General features: G+C 47.3%; 1 protein-coding gene across 1 annotated transcript in view; it reads right to left on the bottom strand.

Annotated features, from left to right (window-relative positions):
- pola1 (polymerase (DNA directed), alpha 1) overlaps window positions 1-13,849 on the bottom strand; it is a 149,531-nt gene that overhangs the window by 30,303 nt on the left and 105,379 nt on the right. Inside the window, exon 36 of the mRNA XM_083632051.1 lies at window positions 972-1,068. Within this exon, the coding sequence (XP_083488177.1) occupies window positions 972-1,068 (97 nt within the window). The remainder of the gene's footprint in view (window positions 1-971; window positions 1,069-13,849) is intronic.

The following is a 13,849-nucleotide window of genomic DNA, read 5'->3' as shown; positions in this document are numbered from 1 at the left end:
ACAACTTTGTATTCATTGGTCATTCATTGTGATATAAATTAGTGACATTTCCCCCCAAATACTCACGGTTCTGTGCTGTTGGTATTTGGTAGCCTATCTGATACCTGCAGTGCAGCGCATCAAATGAGCCGCGTCAATTAACGATAATGACGGGAGTCTTGCGCAGCAGCAGCAGGATGATGTATTCGCGCAGATTTTCAGTTCTAAATATCAAACATGTTTGATATGATCGGGACGGCCCCGATGAGGCTTTGAGCAGATCGAGAGGCTTAAGATTGGATCTGCAAACCGCTCACACTACAAGATAATCAGTGCTGAACACCGGGCCCGACCAAGCTTGGCAAGCTGCCAGGCCAGATTTCTCCTCCGATTCTCGGGAGGGGTGAATCGGGCATAAATCGGGCCAAAAATCCTGTAGTCTGAGCCAGCCTTAAGTGTATAGACATGTTTGTATCCTGTGTAGCCTACATAGTTATGTAGGTCTACACCCTTTTTCTGTCGGTCTTTGTGACCATGTCCTTGTGTGTTTAAGGCTGAGGGTGCTCAGAGCATAAAGAATTTCATTGTATTTAAACACTGTATTTATACATATGACAAATAAACTTGAACTTGAACTGAAAAGAATATTTTCTTTAAATCCGCAATTATTTTACGTTTTGGTCCGATTGAAATGTTATGTGGTCTCTCCTGTTTCTAAATATATCTGAACCGTTTGGTTTGAACAAGTAAAACTATATGTATAAGCATTTTACGAAATGTCTATGGGAAAATAAATGGCGGATGAAAATCTCTGGTACAGTGCTGAAGCAGGAAGTAGGCGGTCACTTTGCCTCTCTATAGAGAAAAGTAATGATTGCACAACAAATACTTTACCGAACTTAGAAATAATTCTATGAATCTATATATATTTTTGAAGGGTGATGCTGTGTGTGCGTGTGCGCGTGTCTGTGTGTGTGCGCGCATGTGCTTACTTCTGTCTTCAATCTGTAGCACTTTGGCAACTGCATGGTCCCAGTCAAAGATGAACCTGTAGAAGCAGAGCTGGTTGTACAGGGCCTTCTCAGAGTACTGTGGAGAGAGAACACACACACACACACACACACACACACACAATTAGAGCAACACTACTTGTCCAACACAAACCACTGCTGCATTGCACCATCACACACAACACCACGCCAAAACCCAACAAAACCAGAAGCTGACACTCAGATGGAGACTGACACTCAGATGGAGACTGACACTCAGATGGAGACTGACACTAAGATGCAGACTGCGTGGCTTTGAGGTAGGCCATGTCTGACTTCTGTTTAGAAAATCCATGTCAAACACAGCAAGCTGATAGAAGAGCTAACTAACCCCTCTCTCCACCTTCTCCTCCTCTGCTACCTGCTTTCTCTCCTCATCTTCCTCTCTCCACCTTCTCTTCCTCTGCTACCTGCTTTCTCTCATCTTCCTCTCTCCACCTTCTCCTCCTCTGCTACCTGCTTTCTCTCCTCATCTTCCTCTCTTCACCTTCTCCTCCTCTGCTACCTGCTTTCTCACCTCATCTTCCTCTCTCCACCTTCTCTGCTACCTGCTTTCTCTCCTCATCTTCCTCTCTCCACCTTCTCCTCCTCTGCTACCTGCTTTCTCTCCTCATCTTCCTCTCTCCACCTTCTTCGCCTCCTCTGCTACCTGCTTTCTCTCCTCATCTTCCTCTCTCCACCTTCTCCTCCTCTGCTACCTGTTTTCTCTCCTCATCTTCCTCTCTCCACCTTCTCCTCCTCTGCTACCTGCTTTCTCTCCTCATCTTCCTCTCTTCACCTTCTCCTCTGCTACCTGCTTTCTCTCCTCATCTTCCTCTCTCCACCTTCTCTGCTACCTGCTTTCTCTCCTCATCTTCCTCTCTCCACCTTCTCCTCCTCTGCTACCTGCTTTCTCTCCTCATCTTCCTCTCTCCACCTTCTCCTCCTCTGCTACCTGCTTTCTCTCATCTTCCTCTCTCCACCTTCTCCTCCTCTGCTACCTGCTTTCTCTCCTCATCTTCCTCTCTCCACCTTCTCCTCCTCTGCTACCTGCTTTCTCTCCTCATCTTCCTCTCTCCACCTTCTCTGCTACCTGCTTTCTCTCCTCATCTTCCTCTCTCCACCTTCTCCTCCTCTGCTACCTGCTTTCTCTCATCTTCCTCTCTCCACCTTCTCCTCCTCTGCTACCTGCTTTCTCTCCTCATCTTCCTCTCTCCACCTTCTCCTCCTCTGCTACCTGCTTTCTCTCCTCATCTTCCTCTCTTCACCTTCTCCTCTGCTACCTGCTTTCTCTCCTCATCTTCCTCTCTCCACCTTCTCTGCTACCTGCTTTCTCTCCTCATCTTCCTCTCTCCACCTTCTCCTCCTCTGCTACCTGCTTTCTCTCCTCATCTTCCTCTCTTCACCTTCTCCTCTGCTACCTGCTTTCTCTCCTCATCTTCCTCTCTCCACCTTCTCTGCTTCCTGCTTTCTCTCCTCATCTTCCTCTCTCCACCTTCTCCTCCTCTGCTACCTGCTTTCTCTCATCTTCCTCTCTCCACCTTCTCCTCCTCTGCTACCTGCTTTCTCTCCTCATCTTCCTCTCTCCACCTTCTCCCCCTCCTCTGCTACCTGCTTTCTCTCCTCATCTTCCTCTCTCCACCTTCTCCTCCTCTGCTACCTGCTTTCTCTCCTCATCTTCCTCTCTCCACCTTCTCCTCCTCTGCTACCTGCTTTCTCTCATCTTCCTCTCCACCTTCTCCTCCTCTGCTACCTGCTTTCTCTCCTCATCTTCCTCTCTCCACCTTCTCCGCCTCCTCTGCTACCTGCTTTCTCTCCTCATCTTCCACCCACCTTGTCCTCTTCTGCTACCTGCTTTCTCTCCTCATCTTCCTCTCTCCACCTTCTCCTCCTCTGCTACCTGCTTTCTCTCCTCATCTTCCTCTCCACCTTCTCCTCCTCTGCTACCTGCTTTCTCTCCTCATCTTCCTCTCCACCTTCTCCTCCTCTGCTACCTGCTTTCTCTCCTCATCTTCTTCTCTCCACCTTCTCCTCCTCTGCTACCTGCTTTCTCTCCTCATCGTCCTCACTCTACTTTCCATTTCTCCTCTCTCTACTCTTTCTGTCATGCTGGCTTCTCTCTTCTCCATTTCCTGTCTTCCTGATGCCTCTTTAAATGCCTGTTAGCATTACAGACTTATTCATTTGTGCCATTTTAAGATCTAATTACTGTTTGAGTGTCAGCCAGATATGTAAAAATCCAAGTTGTTAAAATAAAGAGAAAACATCGCATGGATGCAACTGGGACGTATCCTCAGTGATGTACCATGGGGTCATAGGATGTTTCGGGTCTCGCAACATCATACACCCTCGCCCAGGTGACCCAGCCGGGGCTGGCCAAGCCCCAACTTATGGCCCATTTCCACCGCTGGTATCAACGCGGCCCCGCCCAGCTCGTCTCGCTTTTTTGTCTCATTCCACCAATCAAAAACGTGGACAGCCCGGGTTGAGTCGGGGTTGAGTCATGCTAGTTTTGGTCCCTGCTTTGTTGAGGTTCCAGCGCTGTGAACCCGGTACCATACGGTGACGTGAAAACACTGTAGACAACTAATTGGTCAGGCAGAACCGTGTTTACTCTATCTACTGACTGTCAATGCTGCATACCAGTTTAGTGGGGCCTACCTTCTCTTCTGTTATGTTATTTCCATCAGTCTTTTGTGTTGCTGCCTTCGGCTCTGGTGAAATAAAATCGATCTCCTTACTCAGCTTTAACATGACGGTGGTTTTCAATTGTTTTGAGAGAAAAAAAGTCCGCTCCTCAGGAAGCCCTTGTAGTTGTGTGGAGCGTCGGCTCCGCTAGGCCGCAGGCGGGGCTTTAGTGAAGCCGCGGTCTTGCCTGGTGAGAGGCCGCCGGGGTAGAGGCTTCACTTCTCCCTGTAGCACAACCCCCGTCCCTCGCGCAGCGCATGCATGTGAGTTTGACTAACAAGTGATATCCATTCTCCTGGCCGATTGTCACATTTGCCCATGTACACTGTAGGTCATTTAGAGGCACCAGTATTTCATAAACAGTTTAAAAGTTCTGTGTATGGATTTAATTTTAACGTTATATGTTATAGCCTACTTCGGTTATGGGCGGAGGGCAGATATGCGGTCGCTATGACGACCAGGTGTCGGCAGGGGCAGATGGAGCAGCGGTGGAAGCAAAACATCCATCGGGTCGAAACGAGTAGAGCCGAGTGGTGACAAGCTGTGCAGGGCTGTAAAATGTGGTGGAAATGAACCATTACGTCCCAGTAGCTACCCACGGTCAGCCCTCTAGGAAGGGCCTCTACGAAGGTGGTCACGTGGTCAGGGCCACTCAATCCGCTGCTCCGGAACTACTCTGCCGGGACCGGGGGAGAGAAGGGCTCTGGTACATAGAGGGACCGGGCTCTGTGGGTTGCCACTCGGCCGGGCTCCTCCCTCGTCTCACCAGGTCTAGGACCTGTGCGCTGCACCAGACTCCCCCGCTCCAAACATCTCATTCCGACGTGATGGTATCTTGGTGGATACCATGCAGTACCAGTACTTGGTGGCACTGCAGACTGATTGATTTAGTTTACCAGTTTGGATGAGACCCCCAACCAATGTGTTGACCAGTGTTGTGCAAGTTACTTACAAAATGTAATATACTACATATTAGTACCGTAAATTCCGGACTATAAGCCGCGGCTTTTTTCCCGTTTTTTGGCCTTTTTTGCCCCCTGCGGCTTAAATAACGGTGCGTCTTATCTATGGATTTTTCCAGCAAACGGCCACTCGGGAACCTCCAAAATCTATGGATGTTGGTATGAGGCAGAACGAGAGCAAGACAGACATTATGAGAGCGAGACCCTGATTGGATGATGTTGCAAAAAATGTGCCTCGCGACCTGATTGGAGCACTGTGCCACTACTCTCTCTCAGCCACTACGGTAAAACACCCTCCCTCCTCCCTCGCTCCGGGGGGAAAAAGGCAGCGATTGAGCTTGAAAGACAGTCTGAATGAAATTGAATGTAACATTCCCAATTCTATGTATTACATTCTAAAAAACTAACAGCAACATTTTGGAAGGCTAAGCCACACAACTAGCTCGTTGTAATCTAACATCATGCTTCAAAAGATGGAGAACTGGCTGTGTTACGACGATGGCGGCGAGAAGAAGAAGGAAAGAAGGAAATCGAGTAGCAGCACGTAACCTTGGCATCAGGGTGTTGACACAGAGAGCAGACGGCCGAGGTGCCGTTCAGATCCGACTGAAGGCTCAAGTTTGCCAGTGGATCCTGACAGCGTGGAGGAGTGTCAAAACATCCACGATTACCAACGGGTTCCGAAAGGCTGGACTGCTGCGTGATGAAGAGGAGGACCCGCCAGCTGAGGGCCTTCAGAGGCTGTTCGATTCCGACAGTGACGAAGAGGAGTTCGTTGGTTTTGAGAGCGACAACGAAGGAGAGAGGAGAGTGGCTGACGAAGCCACCCTGAGCCTGTTCGTTTCCGACACTGAAGATGAGGACTTTGGTGGTTTTAGTACGCAGGAAGAAGACGAAGATGAGGATTAATGACTTGACTTTTCTGGTTACAGCCGTGTACTGCACCTTAGCCTAAAAGATGAAGACGAGGATTAATGACTTTTCTGGTAGGCTGATTACCGTATATTTTAAGCAGCCGTGTTACTGCAACTTTAGGCTTACGCGCTTACTGTCGTGTTACAGGCACTTTATTTTGCACTTTAAAAAAAACACATTTAATTTAGCCATTGATATTGCCTCGTCAAGCGCTGTAAGCTTTGTTTTTTGTTATGGTACTACTGTAGGCTATAATGTAGATCAGTGGTTTTCAACCTTTTTCATGCCAAGGACCCCTAAATTTACACAGCACAGTACATGTTCTGTAGCTACTATTGCACTAAATGGTAACACTTGAATACGTTATGCAAATATGCAACTTGTTTTGTTGAAATGTTAATAAATGGGAGCTTCCCCAAACAGCCATCTCTTTTCCGACAATCCCCTCTGTGCACGAACCCTTACATATGGTAATTAAACATCAAAACACCCGCGGCTTATAGACCGGTGCGGCTTATAGAAGAAAAAAATAGTCACCTTTGAAGGTGCGGCTTATAGACCGGTGCGCCTTATAGTCCGGAATTTACGGTAGTTACTTTCATTTGAAAGTAATAAGTTACTTTACAATATTACTGTCTGTGTAGAGTAACTCGTTACTTATTACACTATTTTGCATTACTTTCACCAAAATAACAGCAGTAGCAGAATGACATCGCCGCCACCGGAACATCCCGAAAAATTATTTCAACCACCTTGAAGTCAGTTTAAACCGTCCAAAATTCTAAATGTTATTCTTTTCTTTTGTTATTGTCATCTATAGTGGTTATTTGCATAAAAACAGTTTGATTAGGAAATGATTGTATCTTTTTTAAATATGTGCTTTGATTTAATAAAATGTAACTCAATATGTAACTTGTGTTACTTGTCAAAGTAACTGGTATAATATTACTGAAATCCTATAAGTAATAAGTTATATTACTGAGTTACTGCTAAAAGTAATATATTACATGTAATATGTTACTTTTGTAATGAGTTACCCCAACACTGGTGTTGACGCTAGTGCGTCTCCACTCTGCATCTCTCTAAAACAATCTCCTTTCCTCTCAGTGACACAGTAAAGCCAGAAAACTAATTTGCTTGCTTTGTTAATCTCCTTTGCAATTAAGTGGAGCCGCCCGACAGCCTGCCAGAGAGAGAGAGAGACTGAGAGGATGAGCGAGACGGAGTGGTGGGTGGGAGAGAGAGGGAAATGAGCGAGAGAGAGAGAAACAGAGACAGCAAGAAAGAGAGAAGGAAAACAGGGGGATCAGGCCTGAAACAGCCTCCCTCATAATAGTTTGTTGTGATAAGCCTTTGTGAGCGAGGCCTGCGAGCAGCCGAGGCTGTCAATTTGATTAGCCATTATACTACATGTTTAATTGCAGTTATTGGCTCGTCATTTCCCGGCTGCGCTGCAGAGGGCACGCTACGCCCCGACCCCACACTGCCATCAGGTGTGTGCACAGTGCTGTGTTATTACCAGCAGGAAGGAGCGCCTGACAATTCATGTGTGTGTGTGTGTGTGTGTGTGAGTGTGCGAGAATCTGTGTGTGTGTGCGCGCCCATTATACCTGCCAATCGGCAGGCTGCGTAATTGTAATTTCAGTTTAACTGCTATCGCATAATCAAAGTGGCAAGAGTATCTAATGCAACTAAATGCATACTATACGTAGATACATTGTGCGTGTGTGTGTGTGTGTCTGTGTGTGCGTACGTACGTTTAATGGCTCTCTATGGCTGCCCACATGGCACGCACAGCTGTTGACCGTTGATGCACTGCCTGGTCAACAACCAAACCATGCACATCCCATAATGGAGCCTCAGTTACGGTTGCCAAGGTTGAGCTCGCTCGGCACAAAAAAAGCACACACCACTTCTTCCTCTTGGAAATAAAAGCCACACACACACACACACACACTCAAACAATATAAGGCTGATTGTGGGCGTGTCAGTTGCTGGATGGGGATTGACTGACAGGTGTCAGAAAGGCGTGGCTAAAATGTTACAGGGTCGTTATTGAATTTAGAGCCCCACACACACACACAGCTCATCATTGGGCTCAGCGCTTTGTTCCTGCACTGACACCATTTCAATTTGCTCCACAAATCTGCCGCATTTTCAGCCTGACTGCCTAAGGAGCAAACCAGCTGTGAAATTGCCTCTCTCTGAGGAGCGTAGGACCCCCCCCACCTCCAACCTCCCACCCCCCACATGCAACCCCCCCAGCTCCCACATCAACCCCCCACCTCCAACCCCCCAGCTCCCACATGCAACCCCCCAGCTCCCACATCAACCCCCCAGCTCCCACATGCAACCCCCCAGCTCCCACATCAACCCCCCACCTCCAACCCCCCAGCTCCCACATGCAACCCCCCCAGCTCCCACATCAACCCCCCCAACTCCCACATGCAACCCCCCCAGCTCCCACATCAACCCCCCAGCTCCCACATGCAACCCCCCCAGCTCCCACGTCCAACCCCCCAGCTCCCACATCAACCCCCCACCACCAACCCTCCAGCTCCCACATGCAACCCCCCACCTCCAACCCCCCAGCTCCCACATCAACCCCCCAGCTCCCACATCAACCCCCCACCTCCAACCCTCCAGCTCCCACATGCAACCCCCCAGCTCCCACATCAACCCCCCACCTCCAACCCCCCAGCTCCCACATGCAACCCCCCAGCTCCCACATGCAACCCCCCAGCTCCCACATCAACCCCCCACCTCCAACCCCCCAGCTCCCACATGCAACCCCCCCAGCTCCCACATCAACCCCCCCAACTCCCACATGCAACCCCCCCAGCTCCCACATCAACCCCCCAGCTCCCACATGCAACCCCCCCAGCTCCCACGTCCAACCCCCCAGCTCCCACATCAACCCCCCACCACCAACCCTCCAGCTCCCACATGCAACCCCCCACCTCCAACCCCCCAGCTCCCACATCAACCCCCCAGCTCCCACATCAACCCCCCACCTCCAACCCTCCAGCTCCCACATGCAACCCCCCCAGCTCCCACATCAACCCCCCACCTCCAACCCCCCAGTTCCCACATCAACCCCCCAGCACCCACATCAACCCCTTGCTCCTTTGCATCGCTGTTCCCCAACTGACTCCCACCTCGCCGACACCCCGACACATGCGCGCACACACACACACACACACACACACACACACACAGAGTTAAGCCTCGCGCAACGGGAGACACGTGTGTGTGTGTGAGCACATGGCAAAGAAGGAGGGAGCGAGTGAATGGTGATAGATGATGAATGGAAGAAATGAAGGAAGAAATAATGAAAGAGGATAAGTCATACAAATCACAGAGCAACAGTGGAAAGTGGCCCACCACAGCTCACACAATAGAAGCACTCAGACTTCCTCAGTCTTAAAAACACCTCACTCACTCCAGTTTAGGACACACACACACACACGGCGCTGCTATACACGTTCCCCTGTGAACATCCTCTTCCACAGCTCTGCTGTAAACATGCAGTGTAAATCCGGAACCTACAACATCCAACCCACACGCAACTGCAGCTGCACTAGGAGAGGGGGAGTGAGATGGAGGGAGAGGGAGTGAGATGGGGAGAGAGGGAGTGAGATGAGAGTAGAGCCATATGAAATCAGTTATTATTAGTTATTTTTTTCCAAATACCATTTTATTTTTTCCCAAATTCAGTTTTTTCCGTTTTAATTGTTCTGAATTCTGTGTTTTGCTTTTTACGCTCATTTTACCATCAGAAATAGTGTCTAATATGTGGGGATGAATATAAGTGCTTTTAAGCTTCTCATTGTGTGCTTCAAATAAAGAAAAAACTGAACAAAACATTCACTTCAAACACCAGAAAATGTTTCAAATAATATTTTATTTTGAAAGTTATAATAGGAAGTGGTGGAGTTTATCTTTGCTAACTTGAACGAGTCAACGTGAGTCTACTAGAGAAAGAAGAAATTGTGTAAAAACGGCACGTGTCAACTGAATAAGAATACACAGCCACAATTGAAACTTTTCCAGTTTCATCATGTGCAAAAGTGGATATTTTTCGTCTTTTATTCCCTGTTGCTATCACTACGGTCGGAAGGCTTGACCAGGAAGGCAAGTAACATCAACAATAACTGCGTCTACAAAGTATTTAACAGTCAATTGATCTAAGGTGATCAAGACGTCTGCAAGTAGTTATCGTTATGCTAACGTTTTAAACGAACAACATAACAGAATTAAATAGAATAGTGAGAAGGTCTAATGATGCAGAATCATTCACAGCTGACATCTAACGCTAACGTTATAGGCTACTTCACGCACACTTCAGACAGGGTTATTGACATGTCCATATAGACGGGTTTCTGTGCAACGTCATCACATAGATGCGTGCGCATCGCCGGGGTAGAAAGCCGCTCCACACCATAGACTGTATGTTCCACACACTCGTTTGAGTTGACTGCCGCCTCGCCTGGAAAGCAGACGAGAGCAGCCGAGCGCAGTCAGGTGAGGCTTCGACAAGTCGAACACCCCCGACAGCACACTCACTGCTGCTTTTCTTCTTCTACAGTTTTGTTTAACAGCGGTTTGTAAACAAATTAAAACGTGCATTAGCGCCACTGCTCAAATGACCCAGCCCTTCAGATTACTTATTTTATTGTTAAAGTAGGCATTACAGGTGGTATTTATGTAAAATGTAGAGTGACAGCTTGGAATAGATATAAAATTGAAGTTTCTACACTTCACTGTGGGTTTGTGATGCACCTGTGTTGAACCAATGGGCGATCAGCTCGATGCGTTTCACGTCATCCTCTGTCCCTGTGATGCGCGCGTACCCACTAATGTTTGTATACAAGAAACCCCTCTATTGTCTCTGCACGTTGTCACGACGCTATTGCTGGAATGCTTGGAATGCGCTTGTTAATGCGCTCGTTAACTATAGTTACGTTACTGCAGATGAGTCCACTGTATAAGGGCAGGCATCTGCGTGTGTGGAAGAGAGGGAGAGAGTGTGTGTGACGTCACCTTATTATTGAATTTCAGCCCAATTATGGCAAATTCTGCAGTATTCCACGTTTTACAGTAGATTCCATTTTTATTGGTCAATTCCGTTATTCCGTCCGCGATTCTGTTAACGTGGATTTCATATGGCTCTAGATGAGAGGGAGTGAGATGGGGAGAGAGGGAGTGAGATGGGGAGAGAGGGAGTGAGATGGGGAGAGGGAGTGAGATGGGGAGAGAGGGAGTGAGATGGGGAGAGAGGGAGTGAGATGGGGAGAGGGAGTGAGATGGGGAGAGAGGGAGTGAGATGGGGAGAGAGGGAGTGAGATGGGGAGAGAGGGAGTGAGATAGGGAGAGGGAGTGAGATGGGGAGAGAGGGAGTGAGATGGGGAGAGAGGGAGTGAGAGGGAGTGAGATGGGGAGAGAGGGAGTGAGATGGGGAGAGAGGGAGTGAGAGGGAGTGAGATGGGGAGAGAGATGGGGAGAGAGGGAGTGAGATGGGGAGAGAGGGAGTGAGATGGGGAGAGAGGGAGTGAGAGGGAGTGAGATGGGGAGAGAGGGAGTGAGATGGGGAGAGAGGGAGTGAGATGGGGAGAGAGGGAGTGAGATGGGGAGACAGGGAGTGAGATGGGGAGAGAGGGAGTGACGGAGAGAAACAAACATAAATGTCTCCTCAGCTGTGAGTCCACAAGGTTTTCAAACTCCTGAGCTTCTCAGATGTGATGAGTGTTATTGCTGGTTGTGGTCGTCACGTCACGCCAATCGGCATCACAAGACACCATAATGAGTCAATATATGTAAATCTTGACGAGGGAAACACGGCGATGAAACAAAGGCATTTAACTGGCGCTCTCGCCCGCGAGCCTCCAACGCTTCAGCAGCAGTAATTTCTCCCCATTGAAAGGCATAATTGCCTGCTATTTGAAGATATTCATGCTCAATTTTTGAAATTAATTTCAATTGGGGGGAAATGGAGAAATGTCAGCTCCAGTGAAAGGGATTTGATTTCAATTATCCTCGCTCAAAGGACTGTGATTTCCAAATACACTTAAGCAAAATTATGACAAGAATTTTTGTTCGGCGAAATTCAGTGTTTAAAGAGCGATTAGGCGATAATGGGGCGGCTTTGAGCTGGCAGTGAATGCACCCGTCTCACTCTGAAAGGCACTCAATTATCTCTGATTGCTCCCCGCTATAATGTATCAAATAGAGATACCTGCTATTGCCGTAATTTGTGTGAAAATTAACATGCTGCAATTTCCACTAGAGGGAAAAAGCGAGCTCTAATGGGCGCCTGAGCGTACATCAATAAAACGAGGGGAGAAAGAGAGAGAGGGTAAGAATAGGAGAGAGAGAGGGGGGGTAAGAGGAGGAGGAGAGAGAGAGAAAGAGAGAGGGGGAGGGTAAGGGGAGGAGAGAGAGAGAGAGAGAGAGAGAGAGAGAGAGAGAGAGAGCAAGCTGGGGAGAAAAGAGAAAGAATGAGTGTAAGAGCTAAGGAGGGACTGGGGAGAGAAAGCATTGAATAAAGGAGAAGAGAAAAAAGAAGTCAGGACAGAGATTTGAGAAGGGGTGGAAAAGAATGACTTGGAGATAAGCACTGGGAAAGAGAGAGGGAGAGAGAGAAATTTAATTTACTGAAAATATTACAAATTGCACCTGTGCATAACTCCCTCAAATTACCAACCAATCAAGACAGAGTGCCTATTACTCTCCCATTACATGGAGATCAGATCACGCTCTGAATCTGTGTCCAGAGAGAGAGGGGGGAGACAGAGAGAAAGGGATGGAGGGAGGGAGGAGAAAGGAGGAGAGGAAACACCCACAGTGATGGTAAATGTAGCATGATGCAAGAAGGAAAAGGGAATGGTGAGTCACAAACAAGAAGCTTCTTTAACACAGCCTCGACCGTAGGGCTGCTCGATTATGGCAAAAATCATAATCACGATTAATTTGGACTGATATTGAGATCACGATTATTTAACGTGATTACTCATTGACGTTGGCAACATCATGCATTTGCAAAATGTGTCTTTGTAATACTGGATGTCTTTGAACTTTAAATATAATTGAAGGGAAAAACAAGGAAATAAATTAAAATAAAAGGATTCTTATTTTTAGATAAATAAATAGGCCAACTAAAATATTAATATATAAAAATAAAAATAATTGTTTTATCTTGATTATCTTGTTGTCATAATTGTGGGAATCCAAAATTGTAATTATTGTGCTTGCTGAAAAGCAAGGCACAATCTTAAAGTCCGACATACTTATTCCATATTATATCTGCCACAAAAGGTTGGCACGTAATAACTCCCACATCTTTCGCACCACATAGACATACAAGAGCTCAAAATGAGCGGCTCATTGAGGACATGTATGCTATGACTTTGCTAAGGGTTTCATCAAGCGGTTCGGGCGCTATTCACGATTAAGCGCGATTCCCCCGCCCCCCCCCCCCATTCACTTGAAAGGGGTTTTGAAAAATCTTGCATTAAATTAGCTCTATCTCAGAAACCATATGCCCGAAAACTACCAAACTTGGTAGGGAGGTGCACAGAGGGGCATTTTACTATCCACGAAAAAATTACACCAATTGACCAGATGGTGGCACTATAACAGCCCTCTTTACGTTTTGGTCCATAACCTTTGAACCGTTGGGTCGTCGATTTTTTCCCTGGATTCGTTGGGACGTTCCGCATTTACTCATATAGGCCACGCCCATTTCCGCCTGACTACATTTCCCGCCATTTTGAATTTTGTCCAAAACAGTTTTTTTGCGATTCCTCCTTTAAACTTTGTCCAATCTTTACCAAACCAAAGCACACATCATGTGTGGACTGTCCTGCACAACACTGATTTTGAAGTTTAAAAAAAAAACGCACCGTTGCAATATAATCGACTTCCAAAGTTCTGCGGGTGGGGCCTATTTCACAAAAATCGGCATAACTCCGAAACACAACGTCCGATGCTAACCAAACTTGGTACAGGTGTGGACGGATGTACTCTGATCTGATAGGAAAAATATTGTGCCATTTCGCCTATAGGGGGCGCTGTAGCAACATCAAGTACCTGTAGCTCACAAGCCATAAGAGCGACTGTTCCCAACTTGGGTCTATATGTTGTATAGAGTACTCTTCTACTATGGCCTAAAAAATTACACCGATTGACCTGACAATGGCGCTATAACAGCCATCTTTACATTTTGGTCCATAACTTTAGAACCGTAGCTTCTACAATCAAAATTATTTTTTCACAGGT

The sequence above is a fragment of the Poromitra crassiceps genome, assembly GCF_964638095.1.
Source record: "Poromitra crassiceps genome assembly, chromosome: 2".
Taxonomy (NCBI): Eukaryota; Metazoa; Chordata; class Actinopteri; order Beryciformes; family Melamphaidae; genus Poromitra; species Poromitra crassiceps.
Note: the sequence above shows the minus strand (reverse complement) of the source record. Positions and strands in the feature narration are given on the sequence as shown.